At 35.1% G+C, this 23,910-nt stretch overlaps 1 protein-coding gene across 1 annotated transcript; it reads right to left on the bottom strand.

The window, feature by feature from the left end:
- Positions 1–586: 586 nt before the first annotated feature.
- On the bottom strand, positions 587–23,681 carry LOC144433686 (DDB1- and CUL4-associated factor 1-like). The gene is made up of 31 exons (XM_078122041.1): positions 23,280–23,681; positions 22,609–22,774; positions 22,154–22,279; positions 21,296–21,418; positions 20,712–20,969; positions 20,058–20,171; positions 19,344–19,546; positions 18,271–18,400; positions 17,312–17,491; positions 16,658–16,803; positions 15,931–16,059; positions 15,040–15,136; positions 13,845–13,946; positions 13,153–13,306; positions 12,446–12,523; positions 11,451–11,558; positions 10,453–10,658; positions 9,355–9,566; positions 8,549–8,633; positions 8,321–8,382; positions 7,440–7,509; positions 7,100–7,171; positions 6,563–6,622; positions 5,869–5,942; positions 5,350–5,446; positions 4,625–4,861; positions 3,789–3,888; positions 3,183–3,257; positions 2,519–2,589; positions 1,325–1,402; positions 587–745 (listed from the first exon to the last, which is right to left on the bottom strand). The coding sequence occupies exons 1-31, from the start codon at positions 23,597–23,599 to the stop codon at positions 587–589; spliced, it is 4,092 nt and encodes a 1,363-aa protein (XP_077978167.1). The 5' UTR covers positions 23,600–23,681.
- Positions 23,682–23,910: the final 229 nt, after the last annotated feature.

Here is a 23,910-nt window from a genome sequence, read left to right as displayed (position 1 = left end):
ATACAATTCATTGCAGCTTCGATAAGCACATATAAGTAAAGCATTCACATTGTAATCTCTATCCTACCAGGTCCCCAATTATACATCTGAGTTGACTGTGGCACAATCGTGGTTAAATCCTGCCCAAGGACTTTAACCATTCAGAAACAAATGGCAGCGACAGGGCTCGAACCTGATGGGACTCGAACCTGCAGCCTGCAGATTCAAAGCCGGCCATTCTAACCATTTGCCCATCATGACTCCACATGAATAACTATAGCTTCCATTATCCATATATATATATATGTGTGTACATGGGTCTGTATAATAATCATTGTTTCTATGTTTCTGTATACAGCCATACAAGTTGAATTATTCTATCATAAAAAACATCTCGTCATTACTGAAAGATCTGTTGTTGTTTCCGTTTATGTAACCACACAATCATAAGCTCCAATCTGACATGGGTATCACACGTGGTTACATAAACTCCAATCTGACTAGGTGGCACAAGTGGTTACATAAACTCCACCCTGACATGTCACAAGTGGGTAAATGGAAACAACGACAGATCTTTCAGTCTTTAATCTCATATCAATGACTTTATTTAATCACTCTCAGCAGCAGCCATCTCCTCCCCCTCCCCCTCCCCCTCTTCCTCATCATCCGAATCCCCATCCTCCCTAGCAGCACTATTATGGATCCCTGCATTGCTTTGCATGTCAAGGATGATTCTTCTTTCTTCTTCTTCTTTGTCATCTTTTGCCTGTAATCAAAATATTATAGGTTTTTAATACAAATACTGTACTTATCCATGTATAACCATGGGGCATCATGGCACAATAAAGCTAAGATTGTGAATATGTAAAATAACGAAAAATGTCAATGAAAATGTTAAAAACATGTTTTTTTCTTATTGTAGTGGTAGATTTATGTGTAGTGCATATGATATGTGAGGTCAAGAAATATATTGTGCCAACATGGACGTTGGTGGCTCACTTCTGTAACTCGGGAGTCTAGGATGATACATTGTTGCAATTGGTTGCTAAGTGCACAGATGCGCTCACTCATGTCACCTTCTCCAACTCACTATTCATATAATGGATATCGATTGATCGTCTCTTCTTCGCGTGCTTCGATTTGAAAGTGCGCCACCAACGTCAGTGTAGGCTTAACCAGGAAGCTACATGGGACATGATGTTTTACTAAAATAAGAAAGATGTTCGTTTAGGGGAGGGGATAGGGGGTTTTGACCTAAATGAACGATGTTTGTTTGTTGAGCTAATGTGCGATGACATCATCCCTTACTGAAACAAAGTTAAGGAATGAAATATCAAAGACTTACTTCCTTAGTCTCTGGTTCATCAGTATGTCTCTTTCTACCGATATCATACACTCGACAACAACTAAGTGGAGATTCAGCCTACCAAAAGAATAGTTTACAAGCTCAAAATGAGAGATGTTTAGATGTTATTTTCTTTGTTCAGCCAAGGAAAATATGAGTGACCTAAGGGGCCTTTTTCACTACGAGTCGTTAGACGAATAGTGACAACCCTTAGGTCATGAGTATTTCCTGGCTGAATGAAGAAAAATATTGGAAAATAACATAATTATACCAGTGCCAGTAATATCAAAGAAAAATCAGGGAAAGTAATGGTAATTTTGAACGTTTTGACTCGAATGCTGCAGTACCAGTGACATAGACACCCATTGTCATGACATAGATGCGCGTTGTAGAGTATATATTCCATATTTTTTGTTCAACTTGGCTCATGCATGGTATGAAAACTGTTGTCTGAGATGCAAAAAACGGGAATATCAAAATTACAGAAAATAAGTGAATGAAATTTGATTTGATCATGAAATAGCACACCTTCTCTTCTTATATCCTTAGTCCTTTACTGAAATTAAAGCCCTCTTTTACTCAATGAGTAAATATTTGTGCACAAACAAATATCCCCTTAGTAGTAGTATAACTACTTAGTAACAGCTGGTCTTTGTGCTAAGTAAAAAAATCACTCATTACTTGTCCCATTTGCCAGAACAAATGTTTTAAAGGAATCTTTTCGAGTAGCAGCGCCTACACTTTACAATCAACTACCAGCTGCAATAAGATCTATTACTAATACTAGAGGTTTTAAAATAGCGTGTCATAAAACATTTACTTTCAAGATTTCATAGATGACAACGAAAATTTTTTAGTATGTATGTGTATCTTCTGTAAGTATTTGTCTTTTGCTGTTTGTGTATTTTGGTCTGTTGTAGTTTTTGGTATCGTAATTAAACATTTTGCAATTGTATGTAATTTCATTTTCTGCTATTTTATTGTTATTGTTCATTTTTATGTCTGCTGTAAATGTACTCAACCGTCACAAAAAGAAGGCTTTTACCTATGAGGCTTTTGAGTCTAAATAAAGTTTATTAATATTATTATAGTATAATAACTGAAACGAGGTTGAAACTGTAACTTTTAGCAGGTGAGTTAGTAGGAAAAAATGATTTTACTAGACTATTTTTACTTCTGAAATAGAAAACTTACTAGTACAGCCAGTTTCTGGTCTTTGGCATCAATGGTCAGCTGTTGCATTTTCCAGTTCATGTCCATTGTAACTGAAAATGTAAATGAATAACAAATTTCAATACGCTGATATTACAAACAAAAACGCCATTTAGGCTGGTCAACCTGTAAGTAGTGTTATCTCTCAACACAGCCTATGAACTCAGTAATATCTGTTCTAGTTTGTTGTTCATTCCTGTCTCTCATTTCCTAAATGTATACGACTCTAAATAAAACAAGTCTTCTGTGTTCAAAGACATAGCCCCCAACACAACAATATTTATGTTGTTGTATTGCAGTCTGAAATATGGTCCTATATGTTAACTATCAAGTTCATAATATCATTTATAACAATGTCTACTCATAACATAAAGTGATGTTAATTGACCCAAATACACTACATGATTTGTGGGTGTAAGACATGGTTGTCCATGATTGCACACATGGATGGAGAGATAAATGGACAGACATGGTCATTCCTATAGCCTCCCCCCCCCCCCTTTGCCATTTGGGGGTTACTGATATACACTAAACTGTACAATACAAGAACTGATTAGACCATACGCCCTCCATTAGTGGAGGGTCTACTATGATTAGACCCAATGTCAGTGAAATGTTTGATAAATAAATTGTTATTCATACTTACATATTGTTTGATATGTTCTTGCATCAAAGGTCCTAATAAATGAAGACTTCTGTTTCTCTAAATATGGTGAAGTACCTGGAATGCATTAGACACAACAAGTAAGACATAATTATTTGTGTATTAACAGAAAGAAGCTAATATGTTTTCAGCGAAAGGAACAGTGTACGTCAAACCATAATTGTTACAAATACTGCAAAGTAGGGCATTGCACCTGTGTGATGATAATCCTGGTTGGATATTTAGATAGTATTGAAGTGCAAACAGAAAGTGGAGGCAAATAAAATGTGTACTAAAGACAGAGATAATACTATAACTTGGATAGCAATACAAATAAATAATAATAACAATAATATTAGTTTTTATATAGTACTTTTGCACACTCTGCTCAAAGCACTTTTTTCATGTACAAATCATTATCCCGGCATAGACCCATTGCGACACTCAGTAACCAACCTTTTATTCTTCGTCAACTACCTAGGGAGCATACAATACATTGCAACCTCTGTAAGCGCATAGGATTAAAGTATTCACCTATCCTATCAGGTCCCCACTTATACAGATGGGTTGAAATTGAATAAAGTAATGCTTGGCAATGTATTAACATACCTGATATGAGAGTGTCACCGTCATGTGAGAACTTCATAATAAAACCACAGGGTTCTAAATCTGGTACCACTTTGAAAAGTTTGAAGGTTCTGGCATCCCACTTTGATCAATATACAGTTAAGGAAATACTAGTATATAAATCAATGAATCATTTGACAAGATTTGATTTTTGTAATAAAATCATTTCTACTGACAGACTGTTAAATTGATATACTAGTATTTTCAGAACATTTGCAATACCATACAGCTGGCCAATTTTTTAAAAATCCTGACAATGGACCACAAAAGTACCAAGTTTGGCTATCAACTACCTGGACAGTAAGATATGTCACGTCATCTGCCCTCATTGGCCTTACCCCTTCTCACCAATGAGGGCGCCCTAATCTATGACATGTCTTTACAGACTATCACAGGTCAAGTACATCAAGTTGCTTCAAACTTTAAAGCAATATTTTTCATAACTCTTTCAAATAGGTAAATAAAGACAAACTCTCTTAGTACATTTTCTACATATTATACACTACAAGAGTATGACATGGAAATTCTTAACAAACAGACTACTGGCCTTTTTACATTTTACATTACAATTATTTGGGCTCAAGAAACTATCACATTCATAAAAACAAACATATATACAAACAAAGCAAACAAACAAACAGTCAAGCAAATGATTTATCAAATCAGAACTCTCATCAAACTAATTTCAAGTCAGGAAAATAGAAAATGAAAAAACAATGGTTTCTGTTATCTTAATTGTACTGATCAATAAATGAAATTAAGAGTTAATCTGAACCTGACCATGACTGCACAAAATTTGTAGAAATTTATAAGGATACAATTTTATTATTGATGACGAATTGAAGTCCAGATGGATGTATCAAACCAGTATAGACAGAATCTTCAAACTGGTCAAACTTGTGAACAAGTGTAGCTGATCTTATATCCCATAATAGTCCATCGGCAAGCACCATGGTATCCATGGGATCAAAAGAAGCAAAGTGAGCCATACAAGAATTTTGTCGATGAGCATCGTACAATCTTACCACTTGTTTACCAGTCTTTGTATTGTACACCTGAAAGACAAAACAAGTCTAGAGTTACTAGTGTCATGTACATTCAAGACAACAGCAATGATTTGTTACAGTAGAATATTTTACAATCAATGATCAATGCATGAATAAGAAATGTTACATACATATATATAGCAAGAATTAATGCTTGCACCAGTATGTATATGTGTATATGTTTTGTATGTATGTATGTATGTATGTATGTGTGTATGTATGTATGTATGTATGTATGTATGTATGTATGTATGTATGTATGTATGTATGTATGTATGTATGTATGTATGTAATTGTATGTATGTATGTGTATGTGTATGTGTGTGTATGTGTGTGTGTGTCTGTCTGTCTGTCTGTCTGTATGTCCTTCCATCTTTCCATGTATTATGTGAGTGTATACTGTGTAACTATGTACATGTATGTAGGAAAGGACATGTTGGTCTGTGTATGATTTTGACAGTTCATATTTTTATTAAATAGAAATTTAAAGGACTCACTCTAGCTGTATCATCTTTATAGTTTACACCAACCATCTTATCATCTGCTAAATTACTGAAAGACATTGTGACGATATCATCAAACTGTCGTTTTAATCTGCAAGATGAGAGAAAAGACATTATGATTTTATGAGTGTATACATGTTAAGTCACAGACAGCATATCTGTTAATTTCCATATCTAGAAAGTCCTCATTCTTGTGGCTGGTCAAATGAATTGATGGCCTGCTATCAAGTCAGTGTACGACAAGTTGAAAGTTTATATAATTTAGCCTATTGATTGAACCATTTCGTGCAAATGCTTGTAATTTTCTATCTGCAAAAAATATATCACAGAAGAGACAAAAAACTGCTACTGGTTTTTTTCTGTGATATTTCTGAGCATTATGGGTCCTTATCACATAGTTACAACTTATTAGCATGGATATAGCACTCTGTGGTCTACAATTTGCCTTGAACACTCATAAAGTCATGTTTCTCAGTCAGTTCAGAGAATTGTAGTATCTTGGCATCAACTTACTTCATACTGTAGTTCTTTCCCATCGTCCAAAGTTTGGACCCAGTCTGTCCACTTGTTATCACCAACTTTCCACTCTACAGAAGGAGATGGAAGAGAAAAAATGACGACATGATCCAAACCATGGTAAAATGTATAGTTACTGTTACCATGACAACTGGATCAGTTTACAATGTATCATTTCAGTGCTTGGGTAAATTTCCCACAATCAAACTGCCACCTTTGTTTTCATGGCTTAAAATATCTTGCAATAGTCAAGAGACAATAACATCTCATGACATTTTCAAACAGGGTTTACATCACTGGTAGGACTCTTGTGCTACTGTGATAGTACCCTAAGGAAAATAGAAAATGAATATTGCCACTGTATGCAAATTGAGGTCACTAGGGGTCACTTAAGTCCATACCACATGATATGGTTAAGTCTATCACTGTATGCTGGATGAAAATGATGTGTTATAAGTTAAATTTATCTGGCAAGTATCCAACATTCCTATCTGAAACAAGATAGTATATGACATTACAATCAGCATCAGGCAAGCATTGACTTGAGGAATGAAACTTGAAACAAACAGGGAAAGTAAACAACTGAATTGGATTAATAACACTTGGCACAGCAAGTTGGAAGTACAGAGCACACAAATGAGGGTGGAGGGGGGGGGGACTCTCTATGGTTATACTATACAAGAATACTTACCATAGATTGCTTAATCAGTTTAATAGGTACTGAAGAATCCAGTGATGTCGATTTGATTTCCTGAAAAGATAACAAGATACTGTGAGTACAATAACAGTGAATGTAATACAGTAACTTTTTATGACTAATTTTGACTGACAAGAGCAAATAAATAATTGTATAGTATACTAGTATTAAGAGTTATATCTCATACTTACTAAGAAATAATTAACTCTATTCACATATTGCTTATGCATTAGGCAGTTATTCAATGAATTTGAAATTTTATTTTTTATTTATTTTCAAATTATATCAACAGAGGGTGCTGTCTTTATTCCTTCACTTTTCATTACATTGGCAATTTCATGTACAGACAATGCATGTAGGAACAAGAGTTAAAAGTCTTGCTTATCTTTCATTTCAGAATTAGGCATTAAGTTTACATCTAGTTTCTTGTCATGCATCACAGACGGATGAACATGTGACTTTGATCAAAGGAATCATTTTGTCATATACCAAGGAGAAAGACATAAAGTTCAAGGTTAAAGATAAACTCACTTTGTCTCCAAAGATATCATAAAAGTGTAGTTGTCCATTATCGTCACCACATGCAAGAAGATCATTTTGCATCTGTCAAGTTAAAACATTCAGAATGTTAATTTCATGAAACATGGAATTAGAAATCACTTATTCAGGCCCTTAGTCACAGCTGAAATTTTCTCTGTTACACAAATGAAACCTGGATGGTCTCTGCACATGAAGTCTAAAGATTACCAAATAACAGCTTTTGCCCTGTTAACAGATCTATACTATCATCTGGCCAACTAAATCTGAGGCAAGAGTTAGCGAAGTTAAATTTTGACAATCTGATGCGACAAGTATAGATATGATAACTTACTGGATGTTTCAGGAATTGACATGATGAGAAGGCGACAGAAGGATCCTGGCATGTCTTAACTGGATAAAACCTGTTGTATAGATCATAGTTATATCATTAAAGGAAAATAAATGTAAGATATCACCACACTGCATTATATCATGTTATAAGTGAAGGTAGAAAGTGCTTATTAGGGGACCAATTTCCTGGAAAATCAAAGTTCTTCAAATCTCTCCAAACTTTGCCATATGGTAGCTTGCTTTTGGTCATTTTGAAATAATGGAAATTTGGGGAGCCAGTGTATTGTTTTCAAGGAAATTGACAGTCTTTAGCATTCAGCAGCCATATTGGATTCTACGGCCATATTGGATTCTATGGCCATATTGGATTCTACGGCTATATTGGATTCTAAAATGGCTTAAATTTTGATAAAATTTTGATCTCTAGTTAAAATATTTGTGTGGTGACCCTTCATTGTTTTTCTTGATTTTAACTGAGAATAAGGTGGAGTTTTCGTGAACAAAGTAACAGCCAAAGATTAAAAAGTTTATTTCTGAGGTTCATTTCACAGGAAACGATACGTCTATAGACATCTTTTGATAGTTAAAATCGATCTTACTGTAACTTTATCAATCAATCAATCAATCAATCAATCAATCAATCAATAAATCAATCAATCAATCAATCAATCAATCAATCAATCAGTCGATCAATCAATCAATCAATCAATCAATCAAAAGAATATGTATAGCATCAAAATCCAATACCACTAAATGCTCTATGGCACTGAACAGGAAAAATAGTAGATTATTGTAAAAAGTTAGAGAAAGCCCTTGCAAACAGATGCATCATGATATCCTTCAACAGTGAGTGATGAACTCAAAAATCTTTCAGATACATACCTGCTATATTTAAAGTGTCTGTCTTGTTGTCTGGTACAACCTTCATCTGGTAGACCTCCAACCTGAAAGATGCAAATAAACTTTATGAATATGATTCAGTATTCTCTTCACTCTATCGCCATCAAAGTTTACCATTACGTGCATGATTGCTAACTATACTTAAGAGTTACCAAGTTATCAATACATGGAATAATCTGGTAAAATTACAAGATAATTTCTCGTCATTACCTGCTTTCTGGTAGTTCTAGATATTATGTTATTTATAGATGCAGCCTTGTGTATCTGTTTGGCACTGTCTGGACAACTGTGGACCCTGTAGGGAGCAAAGAGTACATGGAGATATGGGAATACGATAGTGTCAGAATGTCTTTGACAAAGGAAGAGTGTGTTATCACCCAAATAACAGTAACTTAATTTTTAATCAGCAAAGCAATTATACTGGTGCAGAGTCTTTGTAAACTGTGGTAGTGAAAATTAGTTGACAAAATGAAATTAATGCAACTTTTTAGGTGTCAAATCAACAGTACCAGATACAAAACCAAAGTCTATCATATGTAATTTCTCTACTACTTAAACTACTATTTCGTTTGTGTTCATAGAAAAATCCATCTGAAATTAATGTAAGACTAACTTATATCTCATCTGATGTGGTACAAATTTTTGAGTACTTTACTGAGCTGCATTAGCACCCTAACACAGGCAAAGGGCCAAGAACCTGGTACTTCTGTTTCAACTACATCTGTTTTTCTGTTCAGCGTCCAGCCTCATGACAATAGGGGATAAAAGCTATTTACACTAATGATCTAAATTATAATTATATAAATAAAATAAATTAGCAAAGCAGTGAAAGTGAAAATCTAGCAAAACTGAAAACAAGTCTCTTCCTTGAAAATCAAATCCCTTGAAATGGCATCATTCCACTTTATACCATTCTCGCAAACTAGAGCTGATATTTCTTCCACAACACTGTAAAATTGACGTCTTAGATGGTGCTGTAAAAGAGGCTGTGGTTTACGACAATGCTTAAGACATACCTTCTGAGTTTGAATGTCGGACAGACTGCCACTGGGTTGGTACATTTCACATGTTGATTTCTGAGGTACTGTTTCACAATGGAGTCAAGTGAGGGCGCTGTTGTGGTAGAGATTTGGGAAACTTGTCTACGAAGTGTAGCCATGTCCAGCTGGTAGGATGACCCACTTGTTATTGTAGAGGTTCTTCTGGATAATGTTTTCCTTACACTCAACTAGAGAAATGGTAGTGGTAGTAGTAGTGGTAGTGGTAGTAGTAGTAGTAGTAGTAGTAGTAGTAGTAGTAGTAGTAGTAGTAGTAGTAGTAGTAATAGTAGTGGTAGTAGTAGTAGTAGTAGTAGTAGTAGTAGTAGTAGTAGTAGTAGTAGTAGTAGTAGCTGTAGTAGTTGTAGTAGTCGTAGTAGTCGTAGTAGTCGTAGTAGTAGTAGTTACTAGTAGTAGTAGTAGTCGTAGTAGTAGTAGTAGTAGTAGTCGTAGTAGTCGTAGTAGTCGTCGGCGTCATCGTCGTTGTCTTAGTAGTAGTATATTCATTAGGGTGACATGTAATAACATAATATAATGAATTACAAGATAGTGAAATTTCTTAGTATCTTGTGATTTTTTCTGGTGACTCATGAGAGGCGGGATCAATAGTTCAATGTAGGATGGAAAATTTGATTCTTTTAGTTAGGGTTCAGACCCTAAGACCCTTTTTAACTATTTTAATAATTGGTCAAAATTGAAAAAATGTTCCAGACAGCACAATCAATTTCAAATCAGTATACAGTAATATGTAATGTTGAATACAAAAGCCAGTATGTAGTGAGAAAAAATTAAAACAGCTCTTCTTTGACACTTCAATGCATTTTAGTGCCATGAATTTACCTAAGTGAACAATTCTTCCATTTCTTCAATTGACATATTTTAGAAATAGTTGTATTTTATAGGGGTACAAAACAGATTCTATTAAAAGAATTTTTTTTTTGTCTGATGAGAACTAGAAATGGTTCACCCCCCCCCCCCCAAAAAAAGAGAAGAATTTAGTGTTTTTTATCCTACAATGAACTATTGATCTCGCCTCTTAAATCAGACAACTTAAATTAAATGTTCATGACAACAAACCTTTCTCTTGAGTGGTGATTTGTTCATTTGTACATTTCTAGTACTGAGTTGTGGTTTTAGAGAAGGCACCGCTGATGAAATAGCCGGTACTGTTTTAGATCTGAGAAGTCCAAATGGCACTGACGATGACCAACTTTCCTTTCTTAAAAGTGGAGTCTTCGGGATTTCAGTCTCGCAATTCAGAATCCGGGCAGTCTCACTTAGACCTGTTATAAACACAGAATTTGATCAAAATATATGTAAAGTGTCTGGAAAGGTACGGTTTCCATGTGACAAAATAATCTGGTGGTCACTGGATTTTGTTCACTAGCTTACAAAAAGCTGGTTTTCTTAAAGTATTTATCATCAACCGGTTAATCAATGAAAATATATATTTGTAATGTTGGTAGGATTACGTTCCACATTTTGATCTCAAATTCTTTTATCTGAAATAATAAACTTCTTACAGCACAAGATTGTGTTGACATATGCCCCCAATCATGGCATTGACTTTGACCTAAATATAAATTCCCTGGAAGCCACACAAAACATTTAAAATGATATTGCATCTTCTACATATTTCACCTCTTGGCAATACTATGTACAATTGGATATTATTTTAAAATATTTTTCATCGGTCAGCTAAGAAAAATAAAATGTGACCTAAGGGGCCTTGTTACTATGAGTCGAGAATGAGAAGTGACAAAACCCTTAGGTCACAACAATAAATAGTATGTTCAGGCTGAATGACGAAAAATATTGGAGAATTATATAATTACACCTCCTCAATTATCAGGAAAAGTTATAACAACTCTGAACAATTACTTCATACTTTCAGCATCACTAGTTGTTTTGACATAGAACAACTTGGGTATAAATCCCATATTGTTTGTTTTAACATGTTCAACTTGTCTTGTGTGTGGTACAAAACATGGGATAATAGCATACTTGTTATACAGTCACTTTGACCTAAACGTATGAAAACTGAGAGTATGTAACCCTCTCTACCTATCTTTTACCTTTAGACAGTAAATGATCATGTATCAGGTGCATCAATTCAGTTTCTGAATAATTTATCTCAGCTGCTGCTTTTACTCTTTTCTTCTCTTCTTTGTAAGTCACTTTGTCTGAAAGAAAATGGGACACAATATCTCTATTACAACATTAGAAAAGATTTCAAGCTATATTGACAAAAATATGTCCAATAATTATAGTATCTGAAATTAATGTTAGACGTGCCAAGAAGTCAAAGTTGATCTTGTCTAGTAGCTAGATCCTCGTGCAGTTCAGCTAACTTTTAAAAGTGACCACAGGTCAAATAGTGCCAAAGATTATTGAGGTCTTCCTACTAGTGGTATCATCATCCTCGACTTTTGATTGCAACCTTACAAGTGCAGATCTGAGGTCTTGTTACGAGATTAAACATTACCTAGAAATCTTACCAATGAGTTTAAAGATTGTCTACAAGTCCTACTACTATGACAGAATTCCTTGATGCGTGAGTGCAAGTGTAGCGTACTCAGGGTTTTTGCACGATTGCTTGCAGTGTTCTCTGTGGCAGTACTTTCATGAGCATAGCAAGTGAAAGTGGAGCAGAAAAACACTGCAAGCATGAGTGCAAATACCCCTGAGTACCCACACTGGCACTCATGTGGCATGGGGTTCTGTTATTACATATGTTTATCTGAAACAACACACTTCTGTAAAAATGACACTATGCGATCATGCGATTTTGTGTAGAATGAATGATCGTGTCCTCATTTGCATATCATTTGCATTCTGGTATGCAATAATATTTTCAGTGATTGCACAGCAGTGCAAATACCACAAATGTTCCATAGATTACTTGCACTGCTGCACGCACATACTAGTCTAGTATGTACACACACCAGTGCAAGTAATCTCTGGTACATATATAATAATTATTATAAGTTCTACTTGTGTTTCAAGTTTTTCTTGAAATCTTACTCACTTTTATCTTGAAATCTTACCGATGATAACAGAGAAATCTTACCGATAAGTTTAGTAGCAAATCTACAAAACATTCGATGTTCATCTTTTCTTTCATCACTTATTGGTATTCTTGTTAGTTCTGTGGAAATAGAAAATAAAAATATGAAATTTTACATAAATTATGATACAAAATGTGGATTTGATACACTTTGTTTATGAACTTGATATATATCTTTTAATTTCAATGCAAAATTATAAACAGATTAAATACAAACAATTTTGAAGGCCCTTTGGGAAATTTTTTTTATGGTATGAAGATATAATTTTATAAACTTGAATATTTCCCACACTGAGTATAAATAACAATGAGTTCTACTAGGCTAATAATATAATAACAATTTCATGTAATTTAGCATAAAAAGCATTGAGAGCTATTCATCTGTCCTGTTTTGTAATCTATTTCTGAAACAGAACTGTTAGTTTTTATAGAAGATTTTCAACCATGTTAGAATTATACAGCTAATCAATGTCATAACTTTATAGATTATATTAAAAGTAGAGTAACAGCTGTCACGGATGGCACTCTGATAGTCTCTGTTACCCCCATGACTGCTTTACATTCATAACCTAAATACAGCACAGGCAAGCTAAGCGTGGTGTTTGCTCTGTTGACATATATGAATTTTAGGTCTAGATAAACAAAAGAAACCACAGTTGCTTCTGAACGAATCATTACTGTTGATTGTACCCTTCATAAAATCAACTGACCTTTCAACTCTCCGTCAGTTATCAGAGGTAATTTACCGATAATCTGTGCAACTTCAGGTTTTAGTGCTAGACCATACAGACACTGTATGACAAGAGATCGGATTTGGTCGGCTTCATTTCTAGGTGTTTCAATTGTAAGGAGGTTGACCAACACCTGTACATATAAACAACACAAAAGGAATTAACATGTATCACAAACATGTATCACAAAGGGTTGTCGGTGGCCGAGTGGTTAAACCACTTGCCTCTTACCACTGCTGTCGGGGTTCAAACCCCATTCAGGGTTTGATTAAATTTACCACGCTGTAAGAAAGAAGTGTCGTTCAATTTGACTCTACCGAACAATGCAGTTTCCTCCTGCATTAATACTGAACCCGTGAGGGATGGCCCTCACTGGACTTCTTGGGAGACAAGTGTTTATATGCTTAAAGAACTATCAAGTATAAATAAAGATTATTATTATTATTATTATAACTATCTATCATCTATAAAGCACACTAGTCTGGATACCAACATAGTCAATCAAGGATAGCACTAGACTGAAATACACATACAGAGCAGCTCAGATGAAGATGGTGGTTGAATGTATAACTGCAAATGTGTGCATTAGAAACTGACATAAAAAAATTTCTGTGCTAGAAACTGACATGAAATTCTTTCTGTGTGTTGCAAATTACATATTAAATTCTTACATTTACTGCACCAGCCAGTTGTACGTTGTCTTGCATCTTTCTTAGATGTTTCTTCTGTTCATTACTCTGTCTATTTCTTGACTGTAGCTGAGGATAGTTTTCCTGAATTTACAAGAAATAGGAGACGTCGAAAATTAATATTTGTCCAATCTCACATATAAAATATGTGTAAAATATGAATAGATGGTTAAGCATTGATATAAACTATGAGCTACCAAGAAATTCTGACATTTGGTATCAAACACTGGGATCAGGAGTTGCATAGATTATTAAGATAGAATGCACCATGGAGACCAATTTCCCTGAATCTTAAAATCTCTCAAAACTTCACCATATGAAAGTTTGTTCCTGGTTGATTTGAAATAAAAGATGTTCTCTGTCAATCTTTTAATTTTCCTATAGAGTGAACACAGTAATCAGCGGCCATATTGGATACTAAAATGGCTTACATTGTAATTTTGATATGCAATGTACTTGTACTTTTAATCTCTATTTTGAAAAAAATAATCCCTGAACTGAGAATGGGTTTGAGTTTTCTTAAACAAAGTAAGAGAAGGAAGTTTAGACAGTTGATTTCCATGGTGCATGCTATGTTAAAACCTCATCAAGAAATACAATATATGAGATCAAAAATACCAAACTTATTCTATTTACAATGTCCTTCATTCAAAATATATAAATCACACTCTTTATGTCGTCTTTTGATATAAACAAAAACACATTTTAGTATATCAATAATGCATAATATTTTAGTGTATCAATAATGTATAATGTGTGAACACTAAAATAGTCAACTACAAATTACACCATATGCTGGTTTCCAGAAAAACAAAAGATTGCATAGTTTGGCCACTTGGAGTGCTATTCAGAAGCATGGCCATGATAGTTGAGTACTATAGCCTCCTTCAAAAATATAATGATTTTGCAGTGTTTCACTGCAAATGTTACTGTCCGACATTCTCCACTGGTCAAAAAAATCTGCTAACTTCGTTTCTAATCAGGTAATTTTTAGGAATCCATGGCGTTATTTTAGCCACATGTTTTTGACAGCTTCAGGTGGATTCTTAAATAGCCCTATTTGTCCTAATTTGGAACATCCTCTTGTCACACTTCTTTCAAAAACTAACTGCAAGGTGGGTAACTGAAATATGATACATAAAATATGGATATTTCTACAGAGACTTTGTTTACATACCACAAGCAGTGTATGACAGAGACAGTTGTATAATACCCTCAAACACAGAATTTTAACTTTCGTTTGGTATGTAGTCATGATGGCATTCAACAAGATCCTGAAAGACAGAGAAGAAAAAACAGAACGATGAGCTGGTTCCTCATGAAATCTAAAGGTTTGTAGTTTACAACTGTATGATTTCTAGATTCTGACTGAAAATTAAAACTTTAGTAGCAATTACTGGAAGAGTATATTTTGCATAGTTCTTGTTATTTTTTAATTGATTTTCATTTTTTGTGCTTGCAGACACATACATTTGTCAAATCCTATCAGCATACCATGAAATCTGACAATTCATTGACAAACAAGTTCATGGTCTGTAAAACATTTTATGAATGTTTACACATGGCCATCAAGTCAGTGTACACAGTACCATCAATGACTTGAACTATTTCATGTAAATGTATGCACAGTTTTCAATTAGCAAATTGCAAACATTTAAAAAAAATACTGTTGTGACCTCTCTAAATTTTTTCACATCAAAGCTCATAGACTGTCTGGCTGGTGACATCTTCTATACTTGACCAGGAAGACCAGGAAGGGGGAGTCTTTGGTCTAGTTTAGTGCTTTTTGATTAAATTCTGTCATTTGCAGTGATATTTTAGTGATAATTTGATACTTTTCTTGACAATGTTCTCCAATGGATGTTTGCAAGATCTTCTGTACTTGCCATTTGTAGACATGGAAGGAAGAGTCTTTGGTCTGGTGGCTGTTTTTTGTACTAATTTTACATAAAATGAAGCAGTTTGGAGTAGGATATTTCATTGTACCAAGATGACACTCGGAAAGTACAAGATGGTTTAACACCCATATTACTTTGTTTAGTGAGAACATGTATCTATGTAAACCTACCTGAATCCCATACTTAGCATCAGTCCACCTTCTGCTGTCTCATATGAGTCACACAATTTCAGCTGACCTTCTGGCGTTGTCGTGACAACTAGTAAGACTGATAGAGCATGCTCAAAAGGCATAAAGGTCCTAGAGTCAGAAATAAGAAAAAGTGTCATTTGCATAATTATGATAATGTACTGTTATGAGTTCATTCAAGTGTAATGACTAATGCATTTTTAAATTTGAATATTGAGTGATCAAAGTGTACATTTACTAGGTATTGGAGGGGGATGGAGGGGATGGAGGGGTTGGAAGGGATGGAGGGAATGGAGGGGGGTGGTATTTGTGTTGGATGCTTTGATATATTCTAACTTCATCAGAAAGATCCATCCATCCATCCACCCACCCACCAAACCACCCACCGACCCACCGGTGGAGGGGAGAGGGGTTGGAGGGGATGGAGGGTTGGAGGGGGATGGAGGGGTTGGAGGGGATTGAGGGATTGGAAGGGATGGAGGGATGGAAGGGATGGAGGGGATGGAAGGGATGGAGAGGATGGAGGGGGTGGAGGGGATGGAGGGGATGGAGAGGATGGAGGGGGTGGAGGGGATGGAGGGGTTGGAGGGGATGGAGGGGTGGAGGGGATGGAGGGGTTGGAAGGGGATGGAGGGATGGAGGGGGATAGAGGAGGTGGAGGGGTTGGAGGGGATGGAGGGGGTAGAATAATAATTTGAACAGCTGGTACCTTTCCCTTGGTTCAGAAATAACTTTGAACAGACACTGTACGTATGGTCCCTGGATTAATATGTCCACTAACTTCCAGCTCCTTGAAGATATGCCAACAGCAGCTAAGAAATGAACACTCTCAATAAATGCTCCTTTCGGCAGCATCTACCAGTGGAAAAAATAAGACCAGTTTGTAGTCACTACATTTTAGAAATACACCAGTCCTAGACAGATTTGCACAAAGACCAATACAGGTCATATCCTTGTTGTGGAACAAGTGTTGTCTGTGACATATACCATGGTGATGAATTGCAAATTTTTCACCGTTTCATAGTTTCATATCATTTTTAAGCTATAATTATGTTTTGTTTTCTTTATGTTTCTCTGCAGAGGGTACAGGTACTAAAGGATTCGAAGTTGACATTCTTCTACGAGGTCATGTGTGGCGACACTGCTATACACTGTAGAGTCAGAGTAAATTTGATGTTTCGCTACAGTTTTCAACAAAAAAGGAATAAACATGATAGTTCTTGATGGCAACACTCTGTTTGCAATAGTGTACTAACATCACTTGTGAATGAAAACGAGTGATGACATAATATGCAATTGATTTTTAGCATAATTCAAATTACATTGCAACTTCAGCTGTGAACTTCTCAAAGTGTCTCTGTACCTTTGGTTTTTTAGAAGTTTCTCCTGCAATTTCAGCTGCTTTCATAAGTGCACAGGATCGGTAATAACTGTCTAGTACTGGCATAATGTATGTAATTCTTGTCTTTGTTATGGTAAGGCATAGAATGACTTGGTGCTCGTGTGACACTGCTACCTCTGGTGGTGGATCTTTAGCTTCCAACTGTCAGGGTAGGAAAATACAATAATTTAATACACCAACCACTCAGCAATACTGCTTATTATGTTGACAGAGCATTCTCAATTTGTGCCCCACACTTGTGGAATGCTCTGCCATCGTATCTGCAGAGTGTCACTACATTCCAGGCATTTAAATCAGTTCTTAAGACCTATTTCTTCAATAAGACTTTTGCTTGAGTCTGTTTTTGTACTCGTTTTTCTGTGCTTTGTAAAGTGCATTGTGACAGTGAGAGGGACTGCGCTATATAAGAAAATTAGATTAGATTAGATTAGATTAGATTAGATTATGTTCCTTGGAAATATAAATCACACATTTTTAGTCACACATTGTTTCAGAATCTTGTCTCACACTCTCAGACAGCAAGGACGTCACAATTAGATGTTATTCCATAATATTTTTCTTTGTTCTGCCAAGGAAAATACAAGGACTTTGTCACAATGAGTCTCTAGATGAGTAGTGACAAAGCTATTAGGTCACAAGTATTTTCCTGCTCAATGAAAAAAAATATTGGATAATAACATAATTATACCAGTGCCAGTAATATCAAAGAAAAATCAGTGGAGGGTCTATGGGGAAAGTAATGACAATTTTTAATGTTTTTACTCATATTTTGAACACAGCAGAATCAGTGACGTAGACACGCTTTGTCATGACGTGAGTATATATTCCATATTTTTTGTTCCATTTGGCTTGTGCATGGTATAATGAGAATTGTTACACACCAGAAGGAAAGAGAGATAAATGTATAAAGAAGAAGTTACCATATTTAGTACAAAGTCCAGTCCAAACATTTGATCAAACACTTCCAGCATAACAGGGAATTCCAGTAATCTGCACAGAATAGACATGCACTTCCGTAAATCTGTATGTCGGTAAAGCCGCCAACAGTAACTAAAAATAAGAAACAAAATTTGCATTTGAGAAAAAATACAGTATTTTCATTTGCAGATTGAGTTGGCAAAATATAACTAAATTTCCTGGTGTTTTTTTTTTTTTTTTGCTGGGTTCAAAGTAAAACACAACAAGAATTACAGATTTTCCTTTAATGTTTAGAAAGATGACTATGGGGGTTGATGAATGATAGCCTTTATTACAAACCAAAGCAAAATACCAGTAATGGTATTTCAAACATACACCAAAATATTTCAATCTAGAGATTTTTCAGGACAATATCATGGTGTCATTTCTCTGTTGTCCATCAAAAATTTAATTGTAATTCATACAATAATAATTCATGGGGACATACATGTCCATTTGCAACTGTGTTGTAACTGTGATCATCTAGTGGTCAGTTGTAAGTGTAAGTGTAACTGTAGAATTTGTTATTCTGCTGAGAAATTGGCCAGGACAGATCGAAAGCTCACTGCTAAAATTACTTTGAACTTTTTGTGTGCTATAACCTCCTACAAAATTACATATATATAATTTTTGGTCAACTACACATGGTCTTCACACATGATAATTCAATGTAATGACTAGAATTCATACACATGATAATTATATTCTAATTCCTGGGATGGACAATTCAAATATTAATGTCCTCTCCTGAAAATCCATACACAAAATGAAGAGGAATGTGTCTTTCTTCTTAAAAATCACCTTTACCAAATACTTTGGAAATAATATATTCATGTGACTTTAGTTTACTATGCTAAATTCAAACAACAACAACAACAACAACAACAACAACAACAACAACAACAACAGCACCACCGCCACCGCCACCACCACCATCACCATCACCACTACCCCCACCACCACAAAAACAACCACATGAATTTTGATTTTCGTAGTGTCTAAAACCACAAGCACAAACTATTCTATATATATATACCTGACAAATTCAGTGATCACATCTTTTGGTAGTTGTAAAACTTGTGAGATAGCTTTATTGCAGTTCGTAATGACTTCCAGCAGGTTTATTAAAGGAGCCCTTGCCATTGACGATATAGGAAGGTATACAAGTTTCTGAATTCCTCCAGATGACACAAAGTTAGCTGGATATGAAGGAATGGTTTTCAGCTCTAGGAGTGCAAACTATAGCAAATACAATAACAGCAATATAAATTACACATACCGGTATTTTGTCTAATGATAATAATAATAAGAATTAATTTCTTTAAAATCACACTACACTACGTCTCAGTGCTCTTTACACTGCTAAAAATACATAAATGACAATAAGAATTACAACAATTTATATGATTGAATAAAATGATAAAACATTTCAAAGTTTATGAGGCTAAGGTGAAAATAACGATGACATGAAATTGAGGACTAAAATGATACAAATTATTACAGAGTTTACAAGGCTAAAATGAGCTTAAAAAAATTACACAAAATCACACCCAGTAGTACTGCTTGAAAAAGGTGTACATGAAGAATGCATTTCAAAGATTCAGTTTAGGGTTTTCACTGTTGGACTCCTCTATCAAGGCAATCACGCCAAGCAGTTTACATATTTGATAAGCAACAAGGAAAGGCAACCCTTATGTAAATTTACCAACTTGGTGAGAGAAAAGGAGGCAATTTTGAATGGTTCATTTACCTTTAGTCCTTCTCTTGTCAACAGGATATTTTGTGTATTTTTGATGTCTACATAGTGTAGAATTATATCCATTAGATCCAGTGTGGTAAGTGCATGTACTTCAGAGTCATTGGTCTGGAAATAAAGAATTAACACAAAGATATGAATCAGAATTGTATATCAAGTTAGAATATACATCAAGGACCAATTTACCTGAAAATCAAAGTTATTCAAATTGTTGATGTTGAATTTTTGAAATTGAGGACCACAATGGAAATACGTATTAATTGCTTTGTTGTGTTATCCTTGGCAGTACTATGTATCTGTTTTGTACTATATTTTATTGCCAAATAAATTCAATTCAAATCTCTCCAAACTTTGCCATAGGAGACTTTGTTCCTGGTCCTAAATAATAAATAAAATTATGGGTTTTTTTTTTGGTTTTTTTTATCACCATCTAGTTTTCAATTAGACTGTAAGATACATATTAGTGTCATTCTGCTCTCACTGGCCTCCTCTCACCAATCAATGGGAGGAGTTGACTGATGTGTGAGGGCGCCCTGTCACAGCATACCTTACAGACTAGTATTTCAATACAAATCAACAACCCTTAGTTCTCCTCATACAATTAACCATAGACAATATACTGTTTATGATTATTCCATATTTTTTTACCTTTGAAATTGTCATAATACGCTGGAGAAACTGCAGAATTGATATTTGTCTCACAAAATCTGTAACTGGATGTAGACAGTAAGATCCTTGGACATACTTCACATCTACAGGTATGGTGACATCTTCATCATTGGTAGTATCTGGGGTCTGTCGTTTTCTCTTTAACGGTGGACAGGCTATTTCTTTACGTTCTGTTTGCTGTCTGTTTTCTACTGGCTTTTCTTTGAGAAGCCTCAGCCATTTAATTAAATCAGGTAGCTGAGAAATGAACATTTCACAAAAAAATGTTAAATTTGATTGGTTACAATTGATAAATAATTACCTTATCAATGTTAGTCAGTCAGTCAGTCAGTCAGTCAGTCAGTCAACCAATCAACCAACCAACCAACCAACCAACCAACTAACCAGTCACTTGGTCAGCCAACTAGACAGTTTATCAATTAATTAATTCATTCATTCATTCATTCATTCATTCATTCATTCATTCATTCATTCAGTCAGTCAGTCAGTCAGTCAGTCATTCTCTATAGACTACACTGGCAATAATGATATCATTTCTAATGAATCTATGTATTACTACTTACGATGTTAAGTTGTTCATCAAAAGCTGTGGATACAGTATTACAGAGTGCTAGTACTGCTGTGGCATAACTTTTCAATGGTTCTTTCCCCTCTTTTATCCAATCTACATACTGTTTTAGATACTCCTGTGTGCAAAAATGACAAATGTCTGTTAAATCACATGTAAAATACATAATTATTCACAATATAATTATAAATAAATACACTTGAGGGGGTCGATTGTTTATCACTTGTTCTTGAGGCACGCAATCAGCTAGCTGACAACATCTTGGTAATTTTTTCACCATCTTATAACTTGCATTAGTGTAAAAGTTTGGGAACTCTTGTGGAAATAAATAATCATGTTCAATTTTAATATTCAAACATGTAAATTCTGCAGTGAGTTCAGTTAAAATAAGTAATAAACCATCATGGGGGGGGGAGGGGGGGCACCAGATCTATATTCAATAAACAGTGTGAGTGCGAACTGAATTCAAATAACCCTGTGATCAAATAATGAAGTATAGATCTGGTTGCATCATCCACCCACTGTAGTGTATTACTTAAACTAATTGGACAGATGTTACTTGTGAAGTTTTTGTTCATGTATTGAATGTGGCTCTTGTCAAAACTGAATGCAATTATAATTTCCGTAGTAATTTATAGAGATTTCCTTCCATGCCTTCAAGTACCATAATTTTGTTTTTGGAATGTCAATAAAATCCCTGGCGAATGTTTGACATAGGTAGATACACCTTACTTTAAATACAAATACTTAGTATGAGAAGTACTTTCACAGTAACTGACTATGTCTGTGTTATAAATGACCTTTGACATATGACCTTTGACAGACAGATTGTGAAAATGTAAACTGTACTTACTTCTGTGAAAAACAGGAAACTGCTAGAGGTGAGATCATTTAACTGTTGTGGTGCAAGGTGGATAAGAAGTCTGCAGGCTGCTGTGATCATGTTTGTATTTTCCGACTGTAGACAAGTGCCTAGGAACTGAACATTAAATTTGAGATATGTGTATATTTATTATATTTTGTAATTGTTAATAATAAAATAATGGCCTGGTTTTTAATCCCAGGTTCTTGCCAATATAGGTCCTACATTATCTGTGAAACCAAAAGGATTATATTTGAAGATCACAACTGTTTTTGACCAATTTTTTTACAGCTCTGTCAGACACCTTTTTTGTACACTTTAACTATATTCCAAATCCCAACTGTGTTAATTATATAGCACTGTAGTGTTTGTCGAAATATCACTGCTATGAAATTCTTTGAGTGACAGATATTGGAGCTTTTGGTCAAAAATTTGACAAATCTCACCTTCTGAAATTGTCCAGTCTGTAGTTTTTCCACTATACCAACTATCTGGTCTGGATCATAGTACAGAGATTGCATATTTGATTCATCATTTTCATCTATCTCTTGGAATGGGTTGTTTTGACTGCATAGAAAAGCTTCAGAGTGTTTTTCCAAAATTTCAGAAAGGCTGTGGACAGATAGATCACATGATACAGAAAATATTTACCAAACTAAAAGTTTTGATTCATTTTGGTGTCACTTTGATACCTATCAGAATTCAAAATTTCTACAGAATCAGAAGTTTAACATTTTGTAGAGATGGGGGTGGGGGAGTACGAGTGGAGGTGAGTGGGATCACTTGGGGGTGGGGTGGGTGGAGGTACTTAAAATGCTTACAAGAATACAAAGTCCAACAGAATACTTTTGATGTATCAGAAAGCAGAAATTTAGTTCACGCTTTTCAAAATGTTACTGAAGTTAAAAATAAAAACGTGGCTCAGACTTACTACAATGATAAGAAGCTTAAAAATAAAATGTATCACATTATACTACTTTTACGTAGCAGGCGCAGTGCGCTATCTCATGTATTTCACTCACTGAAAATGCATTTAATCATATTATGACACCAAACAATATGCGCTACACAAAAGTTAGTGAAAAGCATAAACTTAAATTAGAATAGAACAGCAAACCTTGTCAGAGAATTTGCTATCACATCAGGATCTTTTTGTGTTCTCGTTTCTTCATCTTTGCCACCAACTTTAACACGTCTCGGCATTCGCCCCCGACGCCCAACAGGTCTTCGACCTCGCACATCACCATGGCAACTGTCAGCGTTAGTACTAACGTTTTCATTTTGTGTCCCTTCTTGCACGTTGTTCACAACATAGTCTGTGTTCAACAGTTCGTTCACTATCTTCTCTGTGTTTTGAAGGTCGGCGTCGTTTCCTTCAACATCATGATCATCGTGCGCGTTTACCGACGCACTTGCTTCTGCATCGCCTGCGGACATTCCTTAAATCCCGGTAAACGTGACCCAGTTCATGTAGTTTGTACCATGCGGTGCTGTGCGATCGCCGTACGTGTCCTGTGTTCACCTTCAATCCCTCACTGTGCCAAATATAAATAAGACCCTCTAAGAATTTGGGAATGAAAGAAACCTACTAGTACTGGTAGATATTTCCGGGAGATATTTGCGGTCTTATGAAATTCATAAAGCGTGGACAGCGAAAGACATTGTTGTTTCATTAGCTGGATGAGTTGAAATACTAAAATTGTAAAAACTAGCGTAAATATTGGTATTATCTCCTCATTGTTGAAATG

This window comes from Glandiceps talaboti, chromosome 1, assembly GCF_964340395.1.
Source record: "Glandiceps talaboti chromosome 1, keGlaTala1.1, whole genome shotgun sequence".
In the NCBI taxonomy this organism is placed as follows: domain Eukaryota; kingdom Metazoa; phylum Hemichordata; class Enteropneusta; family Spengelidae; genus Glandiceps; species Glandiceps talaboti.
This window is presented reverse-complemented; position numbering and strand designations above follow the sequence as displayed.

Bases quoted from the DNA above. Each gene is read 5' to 3' on its own strand.
- LOC144433686 (XM_078122041.1), bottom strand. From the start codon at position 23,599: ATGTCCGCAGGCGATGCAGAAGCAAGTGCGTCGGTAAACGCGCACGAT. The intron at 20,172-20,711 runs GTAAAAAAATAT...CTTTATTTCCAG, and splicing joins GTATTATGACAATTTCAAAG to ACCAATGACTCTGAAGTACA. The intron at 8,634-9,354 runs GTATGTCTTAAG...TGCTCCCTACAG, and splicing joins CCGACATTCAAACTCAGAAG to GGTCCACAGTTGTCCAGACA.